The 27,898-nt window shown below is 40.4% G+C and overlaps 1 protein-coding gene across 14 annotated transcripts in view; it reads left to right on the top strand.

Moving 5' to 3' along the window:
* The window catches only part of ARHGEF10 (Rho guanine nucleotide exchange factor 10), a 127,299-nt gene that overhangs the window by 68,446 nt on the left and 30,955 nt on the right, over positions 1–27,898 (top strand). For all 14 annotated transcript variants that reach the window (XR_015708215.1, XM_087774734.1, XM_087774731.1 and 11 more), the window contains 7 exons: positions 13,682–13,797; positions 15,487–15,614; positions 16,098–16,198; positions 17,459–17,580; positions 24,283–24,369; positions 25,737–25,960; positions 27,163–27,320. Coding sequence is in view for 13 of the 14 variants with exons in the window: in XM_087774734.1 (XP_087630860.1) it covers positions 13,682–13,797; positions 15,487–15,614; positions 16,098–16,198; positions 17,459–17,580; positions 24,283–24,369; positions 25,737–25,960; positions 27,163–27,320 (936 nt within the window). In the remaining variant the exon portion in view is untranslated. The remainder of the gene's footprint in view (positions 1–13,681; positions 13,798–15,486; positions 15,615–16,097; positions 16,199–17,458; positions 17,581–24,282; positions 24,370–25,736; positions 25,961–27,162; positions 27,321–27,898) is intronic.

Raw genomic sequence — 27,898 nt, 5'->3', positions numbered from 1 at the left:
CAATTACAACTTGTGTTTGCTTCCTGTAATGATATTTAAAGCAGAAAACGTTTCATATTCTCAGTCTTCAGAAGAAAATAGCATGTTTATCGGGTTACATTTCTCTGAGCAAATCAGGCAAAGTCCTGTTTCATGCATTGGAGTTAGTCTTGCTTGACAGTCTGTGAGTATGAGTCTCTGGCATCCCAACTGGACGGTTCTGAGGCACATGTTTCTGTAGAAACATTTGCAGAAAGATGCAAGATGAAGTTCTTCCCTACTAGATCCATATGCTGTTTCTGGTAGGCTATTGCCATTCTCCTCTTCTTCCCAGTTGGTCTATGTGCAGAAGCACAGACACATTCATAGTACTGAAAAGTTGAATTAATACATGAAAAGAGGAACATTTTTGGCATGAACAGGAAGTTGTATGTTCTTGGTTTTGATTTACTTGTGCTGGAAGAATTGTGTTGTGTAATGGAGTTCAGTAAGAGGTATTTGAAGCATGTTTCAGGGGAGCATTTGACTTGTTTTTACAGTAAGATATGAAAACTACTGTAATGGTAGATGAGGTTGCTAAATGGAAGAAACAAGAACTGTGATTCAAGACCTGAAAAGAACTCAGCAAAAGTATTATGTAGTATGGGGATGACCCTAGGTTATAAATGGTTGAGAGGCTTCCCTTAATTTTGTGTTCCTTATGTCATGTTAACTAGGGAATTCTGTTCTTCCACATGGTTCTGTTGATACATGCATTGATTTCGCCTCCTCTGGTTGTGTACTACTGAAAGCAATGGATTAAGCATTCACATCTGGGATATTTGTTAGGTTTTTCTGTCTTTTTCTCTTCTGTGTTTTTTTTTTTCCAAGATAGCTATAAGTAACGCATTTATTATGCACCAGGGGAAATGAACATCAAGTTTAAGGGCTCCTGAATTTTAGTATTTGCTCTGTCACAAGTTTGCTTATATGTTCGTGGGTGAGTCTTGTTACTTCTGTACCTCAGTTTCCCCACATATAAAATATGCTGTGCTCTGGGTGGGAACCCTAAACGCTCAAAAGACCTCAGACATCTAATGTGTCTGAACGGAGTCTAATGCAGGCCACAGATCACTTAAACATGCCCACAGGTAAACTGCTATCTTTGGTAATCATGTTCCTCTCATAGAGGAATTCAAAGAGTAATCAGTGACTATTCAAGTACTAGGTTATTGCTAACTATTTTTTTTGTGAATTTTCTGTCTTTATTTGTTATTTTACGTGCTGTAAACATCTAAAGCAATTAACGCATTTGTTCTGATGTTAACTTTCTGGTTAATATATGCTGCTTCATCCTGAATGATCTTTAGAAGTTGAAGGGATTTATCTGCTGGCTATTTCCTTGGCTTTTGGTTTACTGGAGATCATTTTTTTTCGTTGACTTTTGAGGAAGTTTACTGCATAGCTGTACCTTTGTGGTATGTTGACCCTGGCTGGATGCCAGGTGCCCACCAAAGCTGCTCTATCACTGCCCCTCTTCAAACGGACAGGGGAGAGAAAATATAACGAAAGTCTCGTGGGTTGAGATAAGGACAGGAGGAGATCACTCACCAATTACCATCACGGGCAAAACAGACTCAACTTGGGGAAATTAGTTTAATTTATTGGCAATCAAACCAGAATAGGATAACGACAAGTAAAACCGAATTGTAAAAACACCTTCCCCCCACCCCTCCCTTCTTCCTGGGCTCAACTTCACTCCCAGTTCCTCTACCTCCTCCTCAGCAGCACAGGGGGACAGGGAATAGGAGTTGTGGTCAGTTCATCGCATGTTATCTCTGCTGCTCCTTCCTCCTCAGGGGGAGGACTCCTCACGCTCTTCCCCTGTTCCAGCATGGGTCCCTCCCATGGGAGTCAGTCCTCCATGAACTTCTCCATCACGAGTCCTTCCCACGGGCTGCAGTTTGTCACAAACTGCTCCAGCGTGGGTCCCTTCCATGCAGTGCAGTCCTTCAGGAACAGACTGCTCCAGCATGGGTCCTCCCCAGGGTCACAAGTCCTGCCAGCAAACCTTCGTGGGCTCCTCTCTCCACAGGTCCACAGGTCCTGCCAGGAGCCTGCTCCAATGTGGGCTTCCCATGGGGTCACAGCCTCCTTTGGGCATCCACCTGCTCCAGCATGGGGTCCTCCACGGGCTGCAGGTGGATATCTGCTCCACTGTGGACCTCCACGGGCTGCAGGGGGACAGCCTGCCTCACCATGGTCTTCCCCAGGGGCTGCAGGGGAATCTCTGCTCTGGCACCTGCAGCACCTCTTCCCGCTCCTTCTTCACTGACCTTGGTGTCTGCAGAGGTGTTCCTCTCACATTCTCAATCCTCTCTCTGGATGCAGTTGCGCAGTTTTTATTTCCTCCTTGTTATCCCAGAGGTGCTACCACTGCCAGTGGTGGGCTCGGCCTTGGCCAGCAGTGTGTCCGTCTTGGAGCCAGCTGGCATTGGCTCTATCAGACATGGGGGAAGCTTCTAGCAGCTTCTCGCAGAAGCCACCCCTGTAGCCCCACCGCTACCAAAACCTTGCCACGCAAACCCAATACAATCCTAGTGAATGATACTCATTCAGTCAAAAAGGGTGAGAAGTTGGATTGAATTTATGGAAAGAGGACACTGAGAAAGTTAAATATTACTTGTATGCTTCTGATTAAAAAAAAAAAAAAATGGGTGAGACAGGACAAACTTTTTAGTAGGGCGTGTAGCAATAGGACAAGGGGTAATAGTTTTAAACTAAAAGAGGGTAGATTTAGACTAGATACAAGGAAGAAATTTTTTACAATGAGGGTAGTGAAACACTGGAGCAGGTTGCCCAGAGAGGCAGTAGATGCCCCATCCCTGGAAACATTCAAGGTCAGGTTGGACAGGGCTTTGAACAACCCAATCTAGCTAAAGGTGTCCCTGGTCGTTGCAGGGGGGTTGGACCAGATGACCTGTAAAAGTCCCTTCCAACACAAACCATTCTATGATTTTATGGGTGAAAGAGGAATGAATACAACTTGGTTTTTAATATGTCATATTAATATGATATATTTTAAATATGTCTTCTAAAACCATAAAAAGTATAGTATAGCAAATTTGTAACTTCTTATCAATATATACTATATTCCCCTCTAGAAGAATCAGAAGTCAACCTTCACTTGCAAGCTATCAATCTATACATAAAATTACTGAAAATACATATATTTCACTGCCCTTTAAAGGGGAATATAGGAGCAAAAGTCAAATATACTGGCCAGAGTTTTAGTTTCTCAGACTCCTGGCACGTGTTAATACGAGTTTGCAGCACTTTCCGCAAACTGTTGGTGGGTCATGAAGTGCAGTTTCTGATCCGAGATGAATGCCTGTTTGGTGCCGCAGCAATGGTGACCACCCCGAGTTGTCTGTTCTCTGGTTCCCAAGAATAAAAAGGGTGAGCTGTAAAAGTTTTTCACGGTGATTTTATTTAAGAATACCAGACTGCAGAGACTTTGAAGAAGTAAAGGGAGAGAGCTAAGCATCCTGCCATTTCTGGGTGGGAAACCAGTGCCTGTCAGCAGTGTTCTGCTACTGATCATGTTGATTGGGAGCCATACACAGCATAGCCTATTACTTAAGCGAAGAACCATTTAATTGGAGCCATATGGCTAAAGGCTGAAAGAGAAGATGAGCAAGACCCATTTGTCCTATATATTGTGTAGTGATAAGCATAGGAGATAACAGTAAAATGAAAAAAGAGGTTAGCACGTTTATGTCTGTGGCTGCGTTTTAGTGTTATTTTTTGTTTCACAGGTTTACACTTCATAACTGAGATCAAACCTCAGCACTGCTAAACCATGCTTTCTCTCCTTTCCTGGTCAGACTTCCAGGGGTACGTTTGTATTCCCTTTCCATTCGCCTGTGGTTTTGATGTCTGTAGGTTTTGTTTATTGTCAGATGTAGTAGTGATGACGCTGAAGTGCAGGCATGATTCCTCTCTTCCGAGTTTCCTTCTGCTTGATGCAGTCACTTCGCGTAGGTCTCCAAGTGTTGCCTGGGAAACAGGTAGGGATGTTTGATGGGCTACAGTGTGCGCTTCTGTTTCTGTCAACATCTCGCTCAGTGGAAGGACAGCTCTTCTCAAAACCAGAAATTGTGCTGCTGTGATAGCCATTGCCATTAAAGCTGATTTTTGCTGGTTTGTCTAATGAGAAATATAGAATTGGGAAAAGAAGAAAAAAGCCAGCTTTATCATAATTTTGAGGCTAGACAATCGTAATGCGATGTCTGGTGTAAGCAAGGCTAAATATTAAGTGGCATATCAACTCTAGCATCGGTGATAAGGTTTTAAAAAGGATGATGTGACATGAATTGCTAGGTGAACTAACTTTCATCTCTGTGAAATATGTATAGAGTAATAATGCAAATCTTTATTTTAAAGCTATTGAAAATAGTAATGTACACTAAAGGAGATGTAATACGTTCATAAATGTAAACTATCGTTGATATATGCGAACAAAAGAACAGAGATTTTAAATAAATCTACCTCCAAACAGCTGGTTCAGCTGAGCAAACAGGGTGTCATTAAATAGTTCACTTAATTAAGCGGATATATGTTTCTAGCTGGTGGATTAGGCGTAGAATAAATTAGGTGTTACATATTTGTCTCACCCACTTAGGGTGAGATTCTTCTCTTTGCCTTTCGTATTCTTTATGGTCGTTATAGGGCTTGACATTCACCTCCTATAAACCTTTTCCTGTGTTGCCAGGGGTCTCATCCGCGTTTTGACACAGAGTGGTAAAATGAGCATAAACCTAGCTATAAGCAAGTGAGTATGAAAGAGGGAGGTGAGCTCCTCACAGTATGCTTTCCACATGAGTTGTTATAGTCTGGTGGGAACTCCAGTGTAAACCTCTGGCAGCTTGGCCAGTTTACAATCACCTGCAGACCTGTCTTGAGATCCCTGCAGTACTTTCATTGTTTAAACGCCTTCACACGTGTACTTTCACTGCCTGTTTATGTCGGCGTTTATCTTCTCGCATCCAGTTCTTCTCTCGCCCTTGGTGCCCATGCAGGCACACCCCAGAGGTGCTGTGGAGGGCAGGGGCTTCCAGCTCCATGCTGCCCTCAGCCTTCCCCTTTGGGACCTGTGAGAGGAAAGGGCCATGGCCCCTCTTTGCTTTCACTCTCAAGTTCTTCACTTCCAGGATTTTCCTTCCTCATGGGAAAAGAGCCGGGAACTGGAGTTTCTCTGATCCATACCTGCAGTCAGTACATAGTGCAGGCAGACACCCGACCGTTGTCTCGGCTAGCCTGATGTTGAGGAGCTGGGCTGTGGGGTCCACACTTGTCAGCGTATCCAGGCTCCGGTGTTTATCCTTGCTGTTCCCTTCTGCTTTTGCTTTTTTCCTCATCTCTGGCACAGCACAGCTGCTTCTGTCAGCAGGAAGAATATTTATGGCATTTTATCTCTGAAATTCCCTGTGCGGTCAGGATTAGCTGGAGTTTAATATAATCCTGAAGCCATGCTCTCAATGCATGAGCCACTTCTCACCCTCTCAAGAGGCTTTGCGTTTCCTTGGTGCTTTGCATAATTTTACTCACAAATGGTATAGCACTATGAATTTAATACCTTACTCAGTATTTGCAGTTGCAAGCTGTTGATTTTATCTTTGCATTGCTCAAGCTGTGTGAATAAGCAGTTTTGTGGTTGGACTGTAATTTTTGTGCAACTTGTTTCTTTGGTGTCCAGATCTGATATGATGAGCATATAGCAAGACAAGTCTCGGCATTCACGTAATTACCAGTTGAGAGCAAGGTATTACCAGCTGACAGGGAGGTGAAGCATGTTAAAAATGCTTTGTCAGAGTTAAGACTTGGGAGGTTTGTTTCGCAGCTCTGCTCCACGCGTACTGGGTGGCATGTGGTACTTGGTTCTTTGTCTGTGAGTAGGACTTGCAGAACTCCCCTGACTTGCATGGCAGTGAGAATAAATACATTGAAGAGTTTTAAAGGATCAGATTCAGTAATTAAGCTCATAAGGATTACCTTTAGATGCTCACATGATTAAAGTATGATTAGACTGAATAATGTCATTTCATGTTTATGATAATGCTCTTCATGTTGGTTGATGATGATGATACGTCCTGACTGTATTGGTAATTAGGCTTGCTTAACCCATGTCTGAATTTAATAGTCTGTGTTTTAGTCATCTCAGGGGTTTATTGCTTATCACGTAATACTATGTATGTGATTGTGCTGCTTGTTTCTGCACTACATTACTAAACCTAATTTAGGGTTATGCTGTAAAGCTACGTGTGAGTAGCTGCTCAGCTTTTCATTGATGGCTGCCAGCTAAGCTCTTGTTTTCCGAGATCATTCCTGACTTCCCATTTGCTTCAATTTCCAAACCTGGAGACTGATACCATCTCTAAATATTTGTGCAGTTTGGACCTGAGAGTATGGTGTAATCTCAGGTGAGCCACAGTTGAGCTATGGTGGCTTAGATTTTTTGGGAGCGTGCAACTGTGGAGATCATAAGTTGGATTTGGCATGAAAGACCAAACAGTGGTAAGGCAGAGAGTCTGATTTTCTCTTATGAACTCTAAATTGACCTGTGGCCTTGTTTAGGTCTTAAACCAGGATTTTGGATTCACAAGACTACCTTTTTTATTATTATTATTTTACTGAAATGCCAATTGGCTATTAAAATGCTCTCGTAAAGGGGAAACGAGAAAACATAACCCACCCACGGGCTTCTCTGAGGTGTCTATGGAAACAGGAGCAGCATGAGCGAGCAAGTGGAAAGACACAAATAGGAGGGTGGTGGTGCTGGGGGAGCTGTCAAGGGCTGCACTTACATAAAACAATGTGCAGGAAGCCTGTAGTTCAGCATCTAAAAGTAAAATCTCATCTGCTTTGTCACTGGCTTTAACACTCAGAGAGAATTTCCAGGCAGAAGGTATCAGAGGTTTGGAGGCGCCTCCCTTGTGTATAGCTGGTGCTTGGATGTGTCAAGTTCTGTGCAAGAGGTTTCAGTGCAGCAGGAGATCCTCATCACCAGCCTTCCAGCGAAAGCTAGGTGTTCTGGTGCACTGGATATTGTAAAGGGAATAATACTTAACTGCTCAATTGCAGTAATTGAATCTTGGGCCTTATTAATGGTTGCTGATTTTCCTTCTTTAATTCTCAAGGTCTTCAGAGAACAGAAAACTATTTTACTTCAGGTATAACATCTATCAAACAGTCTCCATTCTTGTGCTTCCTAAATGTGGGCATCTTAAACTGAGCAGTGGCATGCTGTCAGCCTATTGTTACTTGATGAAAAAATCAGTGAAACATTTTCAGGACAATCAAAGTCCTACTTAAAACAATTGAACGGTTCTGACTGCACTTAAGTAATTTTAAATATATTACTGCTACGTCATCATAGCTTAACCTAAATGTGTTAACAGTTTCATGAAATCTGTCCAGTTTATTATGAACTGATCAAGAACTCATCTGGTGTCATGATGCTTTGCTTTCCAGAACAATGTACAAGCTGCTCAGGTTTATACGTAGACTTAAATGTTGTGGAAGGGACCTATTTTTTTATTATTTGTGCATAATTCTATACAAGTACCAGTTTGTTATGCCTTCCTCCGACACAGCAACTTTAGAAGTTACCTCCCACATGTATAACTTCTCCCTCCATCCCAGGTGACTTTTATGCTCACGATGAGGATTGAATCTTTTCCAAATCTCTTCCCTTCATAATACTTGACGTTTCAGTATGCTGCCTGGATGCACACAGATGGCTCAGTGGGAGGAAGCAATACAAATGCGCTCAGCCTTGAAGACCAGATTGCAAATGGCAAGTCAAATTTGGGATCTACCAGCCTTTCAGAGTAGTCTTCAAATCTGGCATGTTCTTCAAGCGTATCATTAATTTCATGTTACCCCTCAGTAATGCTGGAACTATAGTCAGGAAAATAGCCTTTCTCAGTTTTGGTTGTGGTTTTCACACACGTGAGCATTCGTGAGCTTCCATTTCATGTAACACCTAGTCTGACTTCAGGTCTCTGTGTCTCTCAGAGGCAAAGTAATCTTTCTAAGGACCTTGAATTTCCATGACGCATCACTTCTCACTTCATGTCAATGTGGCTTTCAAAGCGATTTATATTGATATATTGTGGTTTTGAACCATGTGGGGAAAAGGTCATTACTATAATCATACTCAAGGCAGATCCTGTCAAGATTAGTTACTTTACAGTACGAGATACCCAGGAGTGTATCTACTAACTGTCTTTGGCTTTAACACGATACACAATAGAGAAATGTTTGCAAGAATAGTTGCAGTATTGAGAGTATACTGAATGAGGATTTTATTTCATTCACATGCCATTTGGATTTATGTAATACTATTACTTGAAAAAATCCTCCTAACTGGGAATAAACGGGAGTTTAGTATGGGAAGGGACCACCTGAGCCATTATGTTTGCTTACCCAGGAATAGATGTTTAAATTACGGGTGACTGCATCTACTCTAGGCATTGCAACACTTTCTTTTTCCCCTTTAGTAGCATAAATCTGTGATAAATTAGTAATTCACAAGTGAGAAGCGGAACACGCAGGAAAAGCTAGTGGAAAATGTGTACAAGTAACAAATCACCACAGTAAATAAATGTGTCCCTTAGTAATTCTTTGAAAGGAAGAACAGGGCGTGATCCGTTCAGGATTATAATACTCAATATGCTTGTGGTACCCATGAGAATTGAAAATTTAGAGGAACTGGATAGACAGTGATCCCAAGGGAGCAGCTGCTCTGCCAGCACCCATTAAAGCAGCTGCTGCTGTGCTGGCCATGCAGGGAAAGAGCTGCAGCTGCTGGCTGTGCTCCCTAGCAAAGCAGCCTGCTGCCAGAGGTGGGAATTCTCCCCCTCTGCCCACACCCAAGCACTAGCACACAGACACTTCTCTTGCATGCGTATATTTATGTACAACCTTCCAAATCCTCATTTTGCCCCAGCCAAGTTGAACTGACTTTAACCCCACCCAGGGAGTTTCCTGCAGGCTTTGAAAATGCCTAGATGTAAATGGACTAAAATGGCTTCTGTTTCAATTATAAAAATTACTTCAAACCAGGCAAAACTGGTGAATTTAAAGCTGTGGTGCTGAGAATAGCATTGGGAAACGAGCAGGTAAAGTGAGTGTTTAGTATTATATTCAAATGTATCTCAGCTAAGGAGCAGTTGTTATAAAAAGCAGAATCTTCCCACCTCAATTCTATATAGCAGCAAAAATCAATGAAACTTTAACCTCCTTTCCTCCCTCTAAAGCAAGTGGCAGTTTGGTTTTCTTTTTTAACCTTGAATATATTTCATAATAATGCTGAGCCAAGGAATTAGGTATTTTGCATGAATTACTGGCTGTTGGCAGTAAACTTGCCTGTTGCAGGGAGGCACAAATTCCTCTGGTAGAATCTTAGCAACAAAGGAATTGATGAAAAAAATTCCTGCTAACTTACATGTGGCCAAGATTTCACCCTTGTTCTGTAGGTGGAATGCAAAAAACGCTGCCTCTGAAGCCACGTATGTGGTTATCGGTTACAGCACGCTGCCTTCTCTCCTGCCCGGGCACACCGTCCTCTGTAACACGTTGGATGTGTAGAGCTAGGGAGAACGTTCTCTAAACTCATGGAGAGGTTTTTTTTCCCCATTGGAAAAATAAGTTGGTTTGGAGCTTGATAATTAGCGAGAGTGGCTTAGAAATGAGAAGGAAATGGCTTTATCATTTGTGAAACATTTCAGAGTACATAAAGAAACCAACCACGTATCTGCTTTGGAGTGAAGCCAAGAGTTTTACAGTGCTTTCTATGGAAAAAAAGAAAGTGAACGCCTACCCCAAAATAGCCAGCAATCAAATGGTCAGAGAACACATGTGGGCTGAAGCAGCCAGTCTTTGCCTGTGAACTGAGAAACACATTTGGTGAACAGGCTAGTGTGTCCTCCCACGTCCTTCACCCAGGAAAAACCCTCTGTCAGACAATTCTCAGCCAGATCAACTGATGGTCAACATTTTGTTAACCACCGAGAAGCTAATCCTATTTTAAAAGCCATTGTGAGTAACCCTTACAGGACCCAGTTCAGAGATGAAGTTGCTGTAACTTGTAACTCGTTATCCAGACACAAACCAAGTGGTCAGTTCTCAGAGAACTCTCTTCCGATGAGTCCGTCGTTGCTGATCTCTGAAGCCCAGTTATTTTTCTGTGTTCCAGTTTGTGCCCACTAGGGACCTCCATGAAAGAATGATAGTAGCTGTGGCTATTGACCTAGTCCTTGATTGACTATTAAAATGTCATCTTAATTTGGCCGTTTGTCTTTTCTAGAACATCAGAGGATGGAAGCAGGCTCTCTTTAATTATTTATTGATTTTCTTTTTGGCTTCCTTTCCTGTGCTAAGAATGTGGTCTTTAATGAATGAGCCGAAAATGACTTCCGTTTGTTTTTTCTGTGTGACAGAATTTCAGATGCCAGGTTAGTTTATTTGCTTTGACACTCTCACTGCATCCTTTTTATCTTGACTTATTAGAAGCTTATAAAATATGCATGGTGCAGACGAAATAGACTCAGGTGACAATTACTGAATGAAATTCAAGATTTATGCCTTATTCCTGAGGCTGGAACGAGGATATTTGTAAGAGCATTTGAAGCTCCAGGAAGAGGATTGTAGAGCACAGCTCTTTTCAGGCACAGTGGATGTGTATACTGCACAGGGCACGTCCATATGTGTAAGTAGTTAAACCTTTCTTTATGGCCTTGGTTGAAGACTATGGCCTGAAGTCCTGCAGCTGTTATGTGTTGCAGGTTAGTGTCCATTCTCTGACCTGCTTTCAATAATAAAATGTCTCATAACTCTGTCTTTATGAAGCTGTAAAGAATGATCCCGGCTTTTAAAACTTAAAAATAATATAATTCACCTGAGTGAAAATATCCATCCTATACAAGGGAATCCTTACAAACCTTCAGCTTTGCACAGCCTGGTAGTGGTAAATTTTTTCTTTGTTCAATCCCACAAGGATAAATTTCAGAAATATTTGTAGTACATTGTTGAGTGCAGCAGTTTGGTTCGTTTAGTAGTGGACTTTATAAATGACAGGTAAGTGAATGGACTTCTGCCAAAAACTCAACTAAACTGCCAATTACTTCTCATCAGTCTAAATTTTGTTTTGCAGAAGTTACCTTGTTGTTACAGAAATTTGGGGCAAGAGTGATTTCATTTGTGTTCTTTACAGTGCCAAACACATTATCATGGCTTTTGGCTAGATTTCACCAGACTGCTATTAACACTAACCCACCACTTTCTTTGCAGGTAGCCCCATCGAAGTCAACAATTTGATGTGTCTAGAAACTAGCGATTCTGGTGCTTAACAAATTACAATTATTGTAGACGTTAGTAAGAAAAAAGGTGTAAGCTAGCAGAAGAGGGATACAAGGAGAGAAGTGCTTACAACTTTCAGATGTTGATTTTTCAAGTATTTGGATTGAAGAAAGTGAAAATGGAGGTTAATGAAAGTATGTAGTCTGCATTTCCAGAAAAGTGTTTAATTTTTTTTAAACAAACTTGCAAACATACTCTACTGACCGTAATCTCAAAACTGTTCCTCTTAAGTCTACTTTGCAGTCATTTCTTTTCACTGTGTGCAATAAATGTAATGGTCTTTTCTTATGGAGTGATGTGTTTTTTAAGGGTAAGAAAGGCTAGATTGTTCTTTTAATTAACATTCAGAACAGGCAAAGAAGGGTGGATGAAAGTTGCATCTATTCTCTGGCTGGGTAAATAGTAGTAAGTGCAGTCTTCCCCTGTTTAGTGCTCAAGGGCAATACACAGAAATCCTTTCATTGATTCAATTTACCAGAAGATTTAAAGGCAGGAGACTAATTTGAAATTTTATGGGAATGTGTAATATCTCAGGTTTATGTTGTATTTTCCTGCAGTGAAGTGGAGAATTCAGAGATAAACCCTTAACATTTTCCTTGAGCCTTGAAATTTTATACTCTTCAAGGTTTAACGCAGACTCCTAGCTTAACACAGTGAATTGCATTAAAGAAAAACATCCAGTGATGGCCTCAGTCTGTATGATGCCTCCAAATAGGAAAATGTCTTTAGAAAATAGTTATTTTGATACGTAACTGAGAATATATTAATGATTTAAGAAGAATTATCTCGTGCATGTTTATTTTTCATGTTTATTCTGGTTTGTGCTATTTTGATAGCTTTGTGTTTGGTTTGCTGCATTTTGGTATATACGCTGATCCCTATAGCAGACGTAGGGAATGGAGGTGCTAGCAGTGTCCGGGCTGGCAGCTGCGCTGTGTCCAGCACCGACCTGCCCTGGCCACCAGACCAGGTGGCACGGCTCGTGTCTATGCGCCTGATCTGTCTGCAGAGCGGGTACCCAGCATTACATTTAGATCGTGTTCTTGCCAACACACAGGGTTGAAATCCTTCTGCTCCAGTGGAGTTTGCCGCCCACAGGCTAGCTTCCAACGTTGTGGCGAGGGTGAAGGATCTGTAGTTTGGATACTGCATTGCGTGAGCTAAATAATCTGCAGGGGTTTCCTGGGAAGATAATCCAGCCTGGTTCCTGTCATTCAGCCAAAGGGAAATATGCTGCTCTGTGTATGAGTCGAGGTGGGGTTTTTTAGGGCAGAGGGAGAGTGTTGTTTCCGCAAGAATTACATAGCTATCCTGCTCCTAACATCATGTCTGGGAGTGTATTAGCAGGGCAAGCTTTATAAGCACTTAAATAGACAGCTTATCTTACTAATCAGAATATTTTTCTGAGTTACTGTTATCTTATAAACATATGTACTTCTTGATGGTTAGGGCAAAATATTTCTGCTGCTGTTAAGATTTGTTGCTGGTCTCAGTGCAGATCTTTTTTTCATTTAACCATGGCTGCAATAAAATTTCAAGTGGTTCACTGAAATTGCAGGCTCATGTTAGAGTTAGGATACAGATATATGATCCAGAAGTATCTTGCAATCGATTAAACAAATTTTGAGTTTTAAACCACCATAGTGAAGGCTACAAATAAATTTTTTTCACTTCATCACGTGACCAAAAGCAATGTTCAGGAAGGATGTTTAAACTAAAGTGTAACAGCAAGGCTGCTGCTTGGTGCTAAGCAAAACTGCCATGTCAGCGAGACATTTTGGGGCCAGTGAAGCTTCGATATTTGTCACAGTTCTAGTGCGTGCTTCTTAAAACTACGCATAATGCTCTCCGTCATACTAGATGAACGAACTTGAATCTTAGTTATGACTATAAGAAGTAATGATAAGGTGAGCTAAAAGGAAATGCCTGTGGTAATGCCTGTACATGCAAAGCTAATATTTGATAACATACTAATACCTATAATTTCCCAGGATGCATTTCAAAATTATCTGTCTGCAGGGACATTAAAAGCACCTGGAGCAGCAAAGTGAAATATCGATGATACATGTATAAATAAATCACTCTGATGTTCAGAAGTAATAAAGACCCTAGCTGCACATCGGTGCATTAGTTGTTTTTACAATCTGGAGAGAGCGTCACCAATTTTAATAAGCTTAATTTTCATAGTGTTAAGAAATAGCGATATATGTTAATATTATTATCTTTGTCATGCTGTCCTCCTTCAACTGAGAATTACATCTTTTTATTATATATAACCTTATGTTTTTATTCATTTTAGACAAGCTCTATATGGGACCAGGGCAACTGTACCATGATCTGCAGAACCTTTTACATGACTTGAATGTAGTTGGTCAAATTAGTCAATTAATAGGCAGCCTTAAAGGAAACTATCAGGTAATAAACAAAGCTGGATTTATTTTTCAAATATGTTCCTGTTGCAAAGTAGCATAATTGTCTCTCCCTAGGATCTGTGCAAGACATTCTTTAGTTCTCTCTGTAAAGAATGTAATAATTTTTACATCTAGTAATTCATTTGCTGTTAACTGTTTAGCGTTATAAGTAGATTACAGCTGTCTTTCTAATCTTGTTTTTCTTTATTGTTTTTAAGCGTAGGTGGATACTACAAGTGTCTGCATTTGCTCAGTAGCTGATAAGCTTGTATGGAAACATAATTACATTTTGATTTTAAGAAATTGGATTCTTGCAGTTAGACAAGGTAGTAGGAGGATGGTTGTTTGGAGGAAGCTCTTGATGCCCATCCAAGCTCATAATCCTGGCTTTTGGGGGGAGCTGTACTTAAAACTGAGTGCAAATCACAAAAATATAAAAGGATTTTCAGAGGAATTTCGAAAGTAATTTGCTTTGGCTTTGTTCACATCCCTTTTATTTAGCTTATATTCTGGCAAACAGATAGAATACTTTAACACCGAATTTCAGAATGAGTTCTCCACAGTCTTAAGACTTAAAAAAATTGCTTTTTTGCCTTTTTGCTTTCTATGCTTTATGTATGTTTAGGCACAATTTTTAACTCCTACCTGCCACCATAGGCTGTAAATATATATGTGTGTGTGTGTGAATATATATATATATATATATATATATATATATGAAAGCTGAGTTTCTCTTGGGGTATCTTGCCTTCAGAGTCAAGGGCATTAAATAAAACATAACGTTTTGTGAAAATGTGTACTGTGAAGGGAGTTGATGGGAACAGTACTTTTGGACAAAATTTCACAAGTATTTGAAGGTGAATTTCAGCTGCATTATTGGGAATATGTATAGTACAGATACCATAAGACACTCGCCAATTAACATATACAGAACCTTTCTGCCAGTCAGAGCCAGCTATGTTTTGAAAACTTAAAATTCAGTCAATGTTTCCAGGTAGAGATGTGTAAGATAATTAAAACAGTTTAGTTGAGGAATGAGGTCAGCTCCTCTATTTTTGAAAAAGACTTCAAATTTCATAAAATCCTGACTGTGGAAAATTAGTGTACTTCTGTGTATGAATACTCATTGCTATTGATGCTTTAAGTGTCACTCAGGTGTGCTTTTACCCTCTGTGAACAAACACTCAGCTTGCACAGGGTTATTCTTTCAGCATCCTACTTAAAGAGATTCTAGCCACACAGCTTTCATGATGGCTCTGTAAACATTTTGGCTCAAAGATTTGAACAAAAACATATTGGCAGTATGATTTGTAGACGTTTTCATAAAATTTTCTTTAGAAATGGAATTTGTGGGTTCTGTATAACTACTCGCTGAAATGAAGGAAAAGGGTTGTGCATACACCTGATGCAAATTTACATTCCTTAATCTGACAGATGCTTAGGAATGTCATTTGTGTGTCATCAAACTCTGAGCAATGTGAGATTAAATCATCAGATATAACATGTTAGCAAATTTTTTTTGGTTACTTTTGAAATGTGTTTACAAATATGGCTAAATTATCATGATTAGAATGTGGATTAAATGAGGCCCAGGTGCCACGAATTGTTTGTTATATGCAGAGATCACCTTAGTTAGCCTGTTGGAAATAGGCCAGTAGGCTGGCGCTGAATCTTAGCTTTTTTAATTTTTCAGAACTTAAACCAATCTGTAGCCCATGACTGGACCTCAGGTTTACAAAAACTGATTTTGAAAAAAGAAGATGAAATCAGAGCGGCAGATCGCTGTAGAATTCAGCTGCAACTCCCAGGAAAACAGGACAAGTCAGTAGTAATCTTGATTACAAAACTTTCTAAATGGGCTTATGTATTAGGCATGTATCAGGGAGGATTTGGGAATCTGTAGCTCTTCCCCCTCTTCTGTCTCCACAGTTAGCCTCTGACTTCTGCTCTCGTGCCACAGTGCTGGGAACTTGTATGTGCCAGGGCAGCATTGTAGTTTTGCTCCCATTTCTCAAGCCTGTGTTCCAGATGCAAGAAGCAAGAGGGGAACCATGGCAGTGACAGCTAACAGGGAACAGCCACTGTTATATTCCTTCACCAAGGAGGGTGTTCTTCTCATATCATTTTATGTAAAGTGAAGGAAGATGGGCGTATGGCATATCATAGCCTGCATGCTTATATCGGAGCTCTGTCTTTGTCTAAGTGTTAGAAGATAATGAAATTTCATCTTGCTCAACATTTCTAGCTTTGACTGTATCTCGTACTCAATGCATTTAGAATGGCTTTTTTTTTTTTGTCTTGCAGGTCTGGGCGGCCCACTTTCTTTACAGCTGTGTTCAATACATTTACCCCTGCTATCAAACAGTCTTGGATCAACAATTTACAAATGGCTAAACTGGCCCTTGGTAATTCTTACTTACTTAAATTTCCTCTCAAGTTAAGATAGCTCTCAATGTATGGTGTAATTTTTTTTATTTTCATTTTTTAGAAAATGATTTTTTTGTGAAAAATCTATCTGCAGATGTTAAAACTGTAATACAATAAATAGTAGTGATTGCGTATCACTACAAAGCAATGACGGTATAGATAGGATGGGGGTTTTGTTATGAAGGAATGTAATTTCTACAGTATTTTAATGAAGTCTGTGGTAATCACTACTAATTGTTATGTCTAAATCAACAAGAATGAGATACACTACAGGACAGACAGGTGAGGAAGTTATTTCATTATAAACTTATTTCTCCAGATCTTATGAACTTCATAAACTTTGAACTTCAGGTTCAAATTTCTCAGTTTTAGCTCAGAGTGATTTTAGCTAGGAAATATCAGTAAAGCTGTTGGGTTCATTTGTTTAGCTTTCTGACCAAGAAATATACTTATGGGTGTAGTTTTAATATAATACAATATTTCTATAGTTGGACATGTAAAACTCAAGTTTTTCAGGGGGAGGGTTTTTTTTTTTTAACGTAAATCTGTAGTCTTCACTGAAGGGATGATCACAAACAAAACTGATCTAAGTGGGAGCAATAAAGAATACGCTGGCCTGTGATATTATTAGTTTCCCATGTTTGCACAGTGGGTACAGGTTTCCAAAGATACCCAGGAGTTTGAATGCCAAAGTTGAGAAACAATGAGGACATGCACGTGCTAGAAAGCAAGTTTCACCAGCACATCTTCAAAATACAGTGTTTTAATGGTATCTCACTGAAGGCAGGCAAAATAACAAAAACAAAATAAGAGAGAATGGATGTCTCCATCATTCCAGGAGGAGGATCCTTATAATTATGATAAGTAGTAGTTGGTAGTGATGTCACTTATACAGGCAGAGAAATGTTATTTGCAGAACAGGTTTCCTAGAGTCTGAAGAGAGGTTTGATGTGCCTTTTCCTTTTTTAATAACCTACTGACAAGATCATTAAGAGAACACCCTTAATATTTTGCTAGTGTAAGATGTTCTTTTTTTGCATTATCAATATGTATGTAATCTACTATATTGAATTTTTGCTCGTAATTTTACATTGTCATTTGTGCATATATAGCGTAAGAACAGCCTCATCAGTATTAACCAATCCTAACAGAATTCTTTTCTATTCCTGTAGAGAGGTGTAAGTGATTATTCAGTGAAAGTATTATGGGATATTTGTTGTTTGTTCTTTCCATTACAGCGGAGGATAACCTGTTAGGTTGGTTCTGTGTAGAAGATGATGGGAATCAAATCAAAAAGGAGAAACATCCTCTCCTTGTTAGACACATGCCAGTGATGATGGCCAAGCAACAGGAGTTTAAGGTGAACAGAATTTTTATATGAGATTACAATTGCTTTTCTTGCCTGGTGTAACTGCTAAAGAATACCATATTGTAAATACATCTATTAGTTCACATCTATTAGTTCTCTTACTGCCTTGGTGTAAGACCCGTAGTAATGGAAGGTCCAAGAGGGTCACAGGAATGCAAAATACTGCAATCTTTGAGGCACTAAGGAACATAGTGTTCACTTTTATATAGTATGACATTCACTTTCAAATGTGAGCTCATCGCTCAATGAAAACAGAACTGCTGGGAATTTTTAATTGATCTTGAGGTTTCCAAGTGTTTGTTTGAGGCTCCAGAGTAACCTGCAGCTTACAAAGTGCAGGAATCTGATCTCCGTGGTAGCTGTCCTGTACTTGTGTTGAATCCTCCTCAAATTTCTGATTTTCATTAGTACACAGAGAGCAATAGTTTTAAAATAATTTTAAAAATTCAGTTTTATGGAGTCTTATATAAAATGTAGTTCTGTTCTGAACAGTGATATAGAAATCATCTTAATGGTTCATTTCCTAAAGTAATACATCAGTTTGAAGTCCTGTTGACCACTGGCTGATGAAAATAAGTACAGCGTGTCCAGACCAACAGATGGAAGGGAAGGGTGCTGGATACTATTTTTTCCTATGCATCTACAGGATTTCTTATGGACCATCAGTCAGTTAGGCTTGTGCAAAAACAGTAATGGCAATAAAACTGTAAATGTATGGCCAGAATCCCAATGCTAAATTAACATCATCAAATGGGTACTGCTTAAAGCAGTAAGTCTGCAGACCCTCATTGCTAGGACAGCCTGCAGAGGAGGGAAATTCAGCTAGCAGCTTCACTTCAAGTGTGAGTATACAGGCCTGGATGTTGGTGGAAAATAATTGCTAGCTGGAAACGCATTTGAAATGTGTAATGGTGTTAAATTAAGCCATTCCTGCGATACTGGTTTTCAGAGCAGAGTTGTGGTTTGCAGCAGCCAAAGTCTACTGCAAGTCTCCGGTCTCCCATACAGCCATAGTCATTCTTGTCTTATTAGTCAGCTTTTTCTGTATTGAATACTTTCTAAAGTCACCACTGGTGAAATAACCAAGCTAATTTAATTTTTTGCAGAAACTTAAAATATTTCTATTTCCTTAGACCCTGTGTGTTTGGAAGTCGTGTAGGTCCATGCCAGGAGCCTTGAAGGGCCCAGGCTGAATTCCTGTAATCGAGTTACAAGAGGATCTGCTTGTTTTGAAAGGAAGGGAAAGTCTGTTGCCCATACAGCTGGGCAACAGTCTTTGCCTTGGTCACCTCAGGAGAACACAGCGTGTGGCAGTATTTGCCCGAGCTCCAGGTCAACTTTGTCAGTTTTGCAGCTCCTAAAGATAACGTGGGCGTAAGCTCAGCTGTCAGGCCTGCTGTCCTAAGTCCTCGATATTACTGGAAAAGATGATCTAAGTATTATTGGTAATTTTCTGCAGCTTCAGCTGCAGTTTGGATGTTGGGCCACAGCTTGGGGTGGGAAGACACCCTTTGCTTGGCTGATCCTGCTTGTTATCTCTCTGCGTGCTGCTCAGGCTGCCCTGTGGTGTAGGGAGCCTGTAACAACTTCTTCCATCGGAGCAAGTTTACACCCCAGGCAAAGGGCTTCTGTCAAGATTCAGAGCTAAACTACAGGGTTTAACTATGGAAAAATATCATTGGTTTTGACTAAGATGCAAAATAACACAGAGATGTAACAAGCGGCCCAAGAAATATCCAGCGTGCAGGCTGTCTTTTATTTCACTGGTGATGTATTTATCCGTCACAGCTACTGTAAATCACTACTACGAGTAGATAGCTTCAGCATGTGTTAAATGAGACATGCTAAGACTAGCATGGATAGTGCTTTTTTTTTTTTTTTTGCTTTTTTTCATCTATTGGTTTCCATCTTTTATCCTTACAGTGAATTGCTTTGGTGAATACATAACATTATTTTTACTACTGCTAATCACTTGGTGATGCCTGCTGACTTCAGGGAGATTTGTGAAATTCTTTGCGCTTTTGAAAATTAAGTAAACTGGGAATTTAGAACTCTAACTTACACCTGCTCGTTTCCTTTTTTTTTGTTTTTTGTTTTTTGGGTTTTTTTTTAATTATTCACTGTTGGGAGTTGATGTTGCCAGGTTATGGTGAAGTTGTCTAAGTTAATACTAACCAAATTGTCTCTAGTACTGCAATATAATCTCAATGACATTGATGTCTGAGATGAGAACATCAGTGTGAATTATAGAGAATCTTGTCTAAAAATGTAGTATCACACCTCATCAGAAACCTTTTTATTCTCTACACGGTTATGAATTGCTTGTATATATTTTAAAGTGTTTACATAAGCTTTAAGGAGCTCTGCCATGGATATTAGGGAAGACAGAAATCCATGACTGCTCATAAAAATGCCTGTTTTCAGAGCCTTTGTGCTTGAATGATTTTCAGAGTTGTGATGGACTTAAATATAGATCTTGAGTCTGGTGTAGCTTTCAGGTTTTTCTTAAACAGCCTGCATGATAAAATCATGAGTATGGCTATTAATTTACTGATAGTAACATGATGACATGAAGGTGGGAGGGAGTAGGAGTATTACGGATGATAGCATTAGCATTCAAAATAAGTAAAGCACCTGGAGAAATAATTTGAGGGGAAAAAAGAAAAAAAAAAAGTATGACAGTCATTAGGATAGACACATGGTACGCTCAGGCAGAAATAAAGAGCTTCACAAGTACAGATTGAGGAGGTGGTTGAGTAGAAGGTCTGTAAAAGTAATTTGTAGTACACCAGCAAGCTAAGGATTGGTTAAGAATGTATTATTACAAAGAGCAAATAATCAATGGGATGTGTACAAACAGGCTTCAGAAGAAGTAATCGTGATGTAGCGCTGCTAACAGCTCAGCTAGAATAGTGTGTTCAGGTGGGAAGGTTCTGCACTCTCAAATATATGAAGCTGATATATCTGCTGGAGAGATGCCAGTTGGAAAAGTGATAATAAGAATTTTAAAAACAAGAATAAAAAAAAAATCAATTCTTTTAAAAATTTTTAAATTTACTTAATTAAGTGATAATTTAGCCTAAGGAAGAGGAGACTCAGGCAGGGTCATGACATTGACTGCATTGTCATGCAGACTTTGGATTGTTTAGGAGTCTGGTTAACAGAGTCCCTTGGGAGGCAGTCCTGAAGGGCAAAGGAGTCCAGGAAGGCTGGATGTTATTCAAGAAGGAAGTCTCAAAGGTGCAGGAGCAGGCTGTCCCCATGTGCTGTAAGTTGAGCAGGCGGGGGAGAAGACCGGCTTGGCTTAACAGAAAGCTTTGGCTGGAACTCAGGAAAAAAAGGAGAGCCTACGACCTTTGGAAGAAGGGGCAGGTGACTCAGGAGGACTACAAGGATGTTGTGAGGTTATTCAGGGAGAAGATTAGAAACGTGAAGGCCCAGCTAGAACTTAAACTGGCCACCGCCGTTAAAGATAAAAAATGTTTTGACAAATATATCAGCGACAAGAGGAGGACCAGGGAGAATCTCGCTCCTTTGTTGGATGCTGAGGGAAACTTTGCCACGAAGGATGAGGAGAGGGCTGAGGTACTTAATGCCTTCTTTGCCTCAGTCTTTAATAGTCAGACTGGTCATCCTTGGGGTTTTCAGGCCCCTGAGCTGGGAGATGGAGACAGGATGCAGAATGAAGCCCCAGTTGTCGAAGAGGTGGCAGTCACTGACCTGCTCCTCCACCTGGATGCTCACAAGTCCATGGGGCCTGATGGGATCCACCTGATGATACTGAGGGAGCTGGCAGAGGAGCTGGCCAAGCAGCTCTCCCTCATTTATCAGCAATCCTGGTCAACTGGGGAGGTCCCAGATGACTGGAAGTTAGCAAATGTGATGCCCCTCTACAAGAAGGGTCGGAAGGAGGATCTGGGGAACTACAGGCCTGTCAGCCCGACCTCGGTGCCGGGGAAGGTCATGGAGCAGATCATCTTGAGTGCCATTATGCAGCAAGTGTGGGACAACTGGGGGATCAGGCTCAGCCAGCATGGGTTTATGAAAGGGAGGTCCTGCTTCACTAACCTGGTTTCCTTCTATGAGAAGGTGACCCACTTAGTGGATGAGGGGAAGGCTGTGGATGTTGTCTACCTAGGCTTTAGTAAGGCCTTTGACACTGTCTCCCACAGCATGCTCCTGGAGAAGCTGGCTGTTCATGGCTTGGATAAGTGCACTCTGCACTGGGTTAAAAACTGGCTGGACAGCCAAGCCCAGAGAGTGGTGGTGAATGGAGTCAAATCCAGTTGGCGGCTGGTTACGAGTGGTGTTCCCCAGGGCTCAGTGTTGGGGCCGGTCCCGTTCAATACCTTCATTGATGATCTGGATGAGGGGATTGAGTGCACCCTCAGTAAGTTTGCAGATGACACCAAGTTGGGTGGAAGTGTTGATCTGCTGGAGGGTAGGAAGGCCCTACAGAGGGACCTGGACAGGCTGGACCGATGGGCCAGGGCCAACTGCATGAGATTCAACAAGGCTCAGTGCTGGGTCCTGCACTTGAGTCAGAACAACCCCATGCAATGCTACAGGCTGGGGGAGGAGTGGCTGGAGAGCTGTCTGGCAGAAAAGGACGTGGGCGTGTTGGTTGACAGCCACCTGAACATGAGCCAGCAGTGTGCTCAGGTGGCCAAGAGGGCCAATGGCATCCTGGCTTGTGTCAGGAATACTGTCGCCAGCAGGACCAGGGAGGTGACAGTGCCCCTGTACTCGGCACTGGTGAGGCTGCACCTCGAGTACTGTGTTCAGTTTTGGGCCCCTCACTCTAAGAAGGACATTGAGGTGCTGGAGCGTGTCCAGAGGAGGGCAACGAAGTTGGTGAAGGGTCTGGAGCACAAGTCTTATGAGGAGCGGGTGAGGGAGCCAGGGTTGTTTGGTCTGGAGAAGAGGAGGCTGAGGGGTGACCTTATTGCTCTCTACAACTACCTGAAAGGAGGTTGTAGCGAGGTGGGGGTCGGTCTCTACTCCCTAGTAACGAGCGATAGAATGAGAGGAAATGGCCTCAAGCTGTGCCAGGGGAGGTTTAGGTTGGATATTAGGAAAAACTTCTTCACCAAAAGGGTGGTCAAGCATTGAAACAGGCTGCTGAGGGAAGTGGTTGAGTCTCCATGCCTGGAGGTATTTATAGAACGGATAGATATGGTCCTCGAGGACATGGTATAGATGGACTTGGCAATGATAGGTTAACGGTTGGACTCGATGATCTTAAGGGTCTTTTCCAACCTTGACAATTCTATGATTCTGTGTATCAGCCTTATATGTAAAAGAATACTGCAGAAGGGAAGTACCTGGTGCCTGAGACGAGAAGTAACAAACTAACGATTACAGCAAGGATGACGCTAGTTTGGGTATTTGGAAAAACTTAATAAGGTCATGAAGCATTTGAGCAAATCATAGAATCATAGAATCGTTAAGGTTGGAAAAGACCCTTAAGATCATCGAGTCCAACCGTTAACCTATCACTGCCAAGTCCATCACTATACCATGTACTCGAGCACCACATCTATCTGTTCTTGTGGTCGCCATCACGGAAACATGGTGGAACGACTAACATAACTGGAGTGCTGCAATGGATGGCTACAAACTGTTTAGAAGGGACAGGCTAGGAAGGAGAGGGGGAGGGGTAGCCCTGTATGTTAGGGAGTATTTCAACTGTCTAGAGCTCAACGACAGTAATGATAAGGTAGAGTGCTTATGGGTAAAGATGAGAGGGAAGGCTAACAAGGCAGATATCCTGGTGGGAGTCTGTTACAGACCACCCAACCAGGACGAGGAAACAGCTGAAGTATTCTACAAGCGGTTGGCTGAAGTCTCACAATCCGTAGCCCTTGTTCTCGTGGGAGACTTCAACTTACCAGCTATCTGCTGGAAAGACAACACAGCAGAGAGGAAGCAGTCTCGGAGGTTCCTGGAGTGTGTGGGAGATAACTTCCTGACACAGCTGGTGAGGGAGCCAACCAGGGGAGGTGCCCCGCTGGACCTGCTGCTTATGACCAGAGAAGGTCTGGTGGGCGATGTGGTGGTCGGAGGATGTCTTGGGCTCAGCGACCATGAAATGATAGAGTTTTCAATTCTAGGAGAAGTAAGGAAGGGGGTCAGCAAGACCGCTACCCTGAACTTTAGAAGGGCGGACTTTGGGCTGTTCAGGAATCTGGTTAACAGAGTCCCTTGGGAGGCAGTCCTGAAGGGCAAAGGAGTCCAGGAAGGCTGGACGTTATTCAAGGAGGAAACCTCAAAGGCGCAGGAACAGGCTGTCCCCATGTGCCGCAAGTCGAGCAGGCGGGGGAGAAGACCGGCCTGGCTGAACAGAGAGCTTTGGCTGGAACTCAGGAAAAAAAGGAGAGCCTTTGGAAGCAGGGGCAGGTGACTCAAGTGGATTACAGGGATGGTGTGAGGATATGCAGGGAGAAGATCAGAAAGAGCTAGAGAATTTGTAGTCTTTGGCTTTTAATGTCCGTAAGGGTAGATAAGCAATGTGTTGGGAACAGCACACGTACACCTGACCCTGCCCATGGGAAGCTGGATGGACTAAACTGACTTCTTGTCTTCTGTGATTCTTTGATATCCTTAAATGCTTTAGTTAATTACAGACTAAATTAGGCAGAAATAGGCATATCTTTTTAATGTGGTAACTGCTCTGTTTTCCTTTGTTTGAAGATTGAATGTGCTGTTTATAATCCTGAACTGTACCTCTCTGGCGAAACGGAGTCAGATTCCTGTGCCATGGAACATGGTTTTCTTTGGGTAAGCGTAATCTTTAAAAGCTAGAAAGGGGGTTGTTTGCTGTTGCTCTGCATTGTTTTTTGTGACTCTCGGCAACATATGGATCTGAAATAAATTTTGCGTTGTTTTTTCTCTTTGTTTGTTTTAAGATGGACTTCTATAAAGGATAGCTAGTAACTTCGTGCATGTGATCTCCCTGTTCTCTGTAGGGTGTCACTTATGTGTGTGTGATTTGTTAGTGTGGCACAGAAATAATTCCAAAGTGCTGAGCACATTCAGAAGTGAGTTATGTGCTAATTTATAGTGAGGGCTGCTAAAACCCATGTGAGCTCACACTGTCCTATTGTCCATATTTTAAAAATGTTTTAGTCATAAATAATCTGTTTAAGTCTGTACATAGGGGAAAAAAAACTATTCTGGTATATTGTTATGACCCCAAATATGCAGATATTCCAGTAGACAGTGAGATAGATAGCTTTTTTTTTAAAAAAAGTATTAGCTAATGATTTCAGTAGCTTTTCTTGCTACTACAATACTGAAATTTTAAGGGAACCCTTATGAATTAAAAGTAGAAGTTAGAAATATCTTTTGTTAGTGGTGTTTTTCCAGGTGACTCGTATAATTTCTTTTTGTCTTTGCTATTTGTAAACAGTCATCACAAATATATGCCAGTAAAATCTTTCTGCTGCTACAAAATGGTCTTTCTTTCTCTGCTATTTTTTTCATTTCCTATAAACATAAACAGTTACTATATAAAAACACTTACTGCTGCTTGGGCAGATTTTTTTTTTTTTTTTTTTTTTTTACTCTTCCCAGATCCCTAAAATGTACAGATTTGTGGACATATTGATGATAGTTTGTTCTGGATCAGGGAGAAATTTAGGATCCTGTATCAGCAAGTTTACAAAAGGCTGATTATATTAATAATCCCTCTCTCTGTTAGGACCGAGCATTTATTTGTAGACCTGTTACTGTGCAAAGGACAGGCCTCAGCTATATTATCTGTTTTAAGAGAATCTGAAATAACTTAGAACACCGGTTATTAAAATAATATATTACACAGGTACTTACTGTAATTGCATTACATTATATGTATTCATATGAGTCAGACATCAGAAAAGACCATAGTATTCCTCCTTTCAAAAAAGAAAGAACTATTTTTGTGAGTATACAAGGGAATTTTGTGTATATAATGTTTTGAAACCTCTTGTATTTGTGCTGAGTTATTTTCTTGTTTATGTCTTAATGCATGAAAACTCATATTCACACATATAACTTGGGATGCACTCTTCAATTAACATTCCAGTCATTCCTCCTTGTTAATGTTGATCTTCCTGGAGACAGGTATCAGTCTTGGTCTCTTTTTTTATTTCCTTTTTCCAATTCAGATTGGCAGTTGTACTAATCAGATGGGCCAGATTGCAATAGTCTCATTTCAAAGCTCCAGCCCCAAGGTTATTGAGTGCTTCAATGTGGAATCACGGATTCTCTGCATGGTCTACATACCAGAGGAGGAGAAACTGAAAGAGCAAAATAAGGCTCTCGACTCTGAAAATGTTCTTGCAAAAGCTTCTAATGTGCCTACTATTTGCCTTGGCATGGAAGAAGGAAGGTGAGTCTCATTTTTAGTGTTCTGTGTATGATTTATTCATTAGGTTTACTATTCTATAGCAAAATTGTGTGAGATACTTCCAAGAAAATGTTTTCTTTTTAAAAAAATATCCATGTGATATCCCAGTGACTTCAACTTATCCTTTCCACCTAAATCAAGAAAAAATACACTCTTAATTTCAAATACTACATAGTGTATTTTAAAATCATGTAATGTGTATCTTTGATGAAAGAGGATTAATTTATCATGCATCACGTCTGAAAAATATAAATATTACTTTTGTAATGTTACAACATAACAAAAATATAAATATTACTTTTGTAATGTTACAACATAATCTTTAGGTATTGGAAAATTTTCAGAACGACAAAGTGTTAATGAGGAACCCATTAACCTTCTCCACTGTGATGCTGTACAGGATTTGTCATGCAAATAAATAATATTGCTGTTTACTATTGGCATGAATTATTTTGTTCTGTTTGAACTGATGACCTTATTGAGTCATCACTTGATTTATATTGAAGAACAAAGCTACGTTTTCTAAACTTATAGGTCAGTAGGCAAACAGATCTTGTTATAGCTAGTGAGGGCATAAGTACGTAACTACATGTGATTTTTGAAGGTGTTTCTAACTGAAGGAGAACAAAATTCTCCAAGGAAAATGCTATGTTTCCAGAAATTCCACCATCTAATTGTACTGATTATCTTTGCTTGTGAAGTGCAATTAATTCCAGATTTAACTATTCAATATTCCTAACATACCCATGGTAATAATCTGTAGGAATGGCGGGAATTTTAAGTGTAACTGATGTCTGGTAATGAGTTTTTCCTCTCTTTTCCCTAGTTCTCCAGGTAATACTTAATCTATATCTTTTTTTTAAACTAATAGGAAGTTTTGGATAGACTCATAATGAGGACTTTGAGCAGAATTTTTATTACGTCTCTTTGTTGAATAAATGTTTCTCCAGACAAGATAATATGAAAAGTGTTGTCATATGTCAATGTTAAGTAATTGCAAATTGTCTGCATAGACATTTTGGAGTGCCAAGATACTCCTTTGCATACTCATCTTCCTACAAATGGAAGGAGAAAATCTTTTTTTCCCCCCAATATTTTATTCTAAACCTCTTTTGTGCATATTCTAATAAGAACTAAATAAAACATAATTTCACAGGTTTATTTTTTCTTGCTTCTTTTCATAGCATTTCTATTTACAAAAGTTGCCAAAGCTCAAAGAAAATTCGACTTCAACACTTCTTCACTCCTGAAAAATCAACTGTTATGAGCTTAACATATATGTCTCAATACTTGTTTGCTGGCTTGGTAAATGGAAACATCTCAATCTACACAAAAGCAGAAGGTAATGTAGTGATATGATCTGATAACATCCTGAGGAAATTGCATGTCAGTATATTTTGGAAGAAGTAGTTTTCCACTATCATATTTTCCAAAAATTCTCTGTAAAACTGCTGAACTAAGGTTGCTACACTTTTCAGTACTTCTGAAAAGACTTGTTTTCTCTTTTTGAAGAATAGTAGAAACTTTGATACTGTTCCCCCTTTTACCATAGGATACATATGAAAACTGATTTGTGCTCCTTAGCTTCATCAGTGTTACAAGAGTCCAGAAGTTTGTGATAACAGGCAGTGTACTGTATTTTACAGAGGACAATGCTAATTCCACTCAACTAACCAGTATTGGTGTTTATGAAAGACAAAAATTCCCTATTGGTAGAGATTCCTGTATATCTCATTGAAATGACAACTCCATTTTTACTGTACAGATAGGAGAAGACTTTCCTCTGTGCGCGGCTCATTTATTTCACAGTAGGACTTCTTTTTCCATTAGCATCACAGTTGGTGGGTTTGTATCTAGCTAAGTAATTGGCTAAAATAATTTGAGTAAACGAGGATCCCAGGTAATACTTCTGAACCAGAA

The sequence above is a fragment of the Nipponia nippon genome, unplaced genomic scaffold (assembly GCF_047370975.1).
Source record: "Nipponia nippon isolate SJK-2023a ecotype South Korea unplaced genomic scaffold, ASM4737097v1 scaffold_4, whole genome shotgun sequence".
Taxonomy (NCBI): domain Eukaryota; kingdom Metazoa; phylum Chordata; class Aves; order Pelecaniformes; family Threskiornithidae; genus Nipponia; species Nipponia nippon.
The sequence above is the reverse complement of the archived record's forward strand: the minus strand, read 5'-3'. Positions and strand labels throughout refer to the sequence as shown.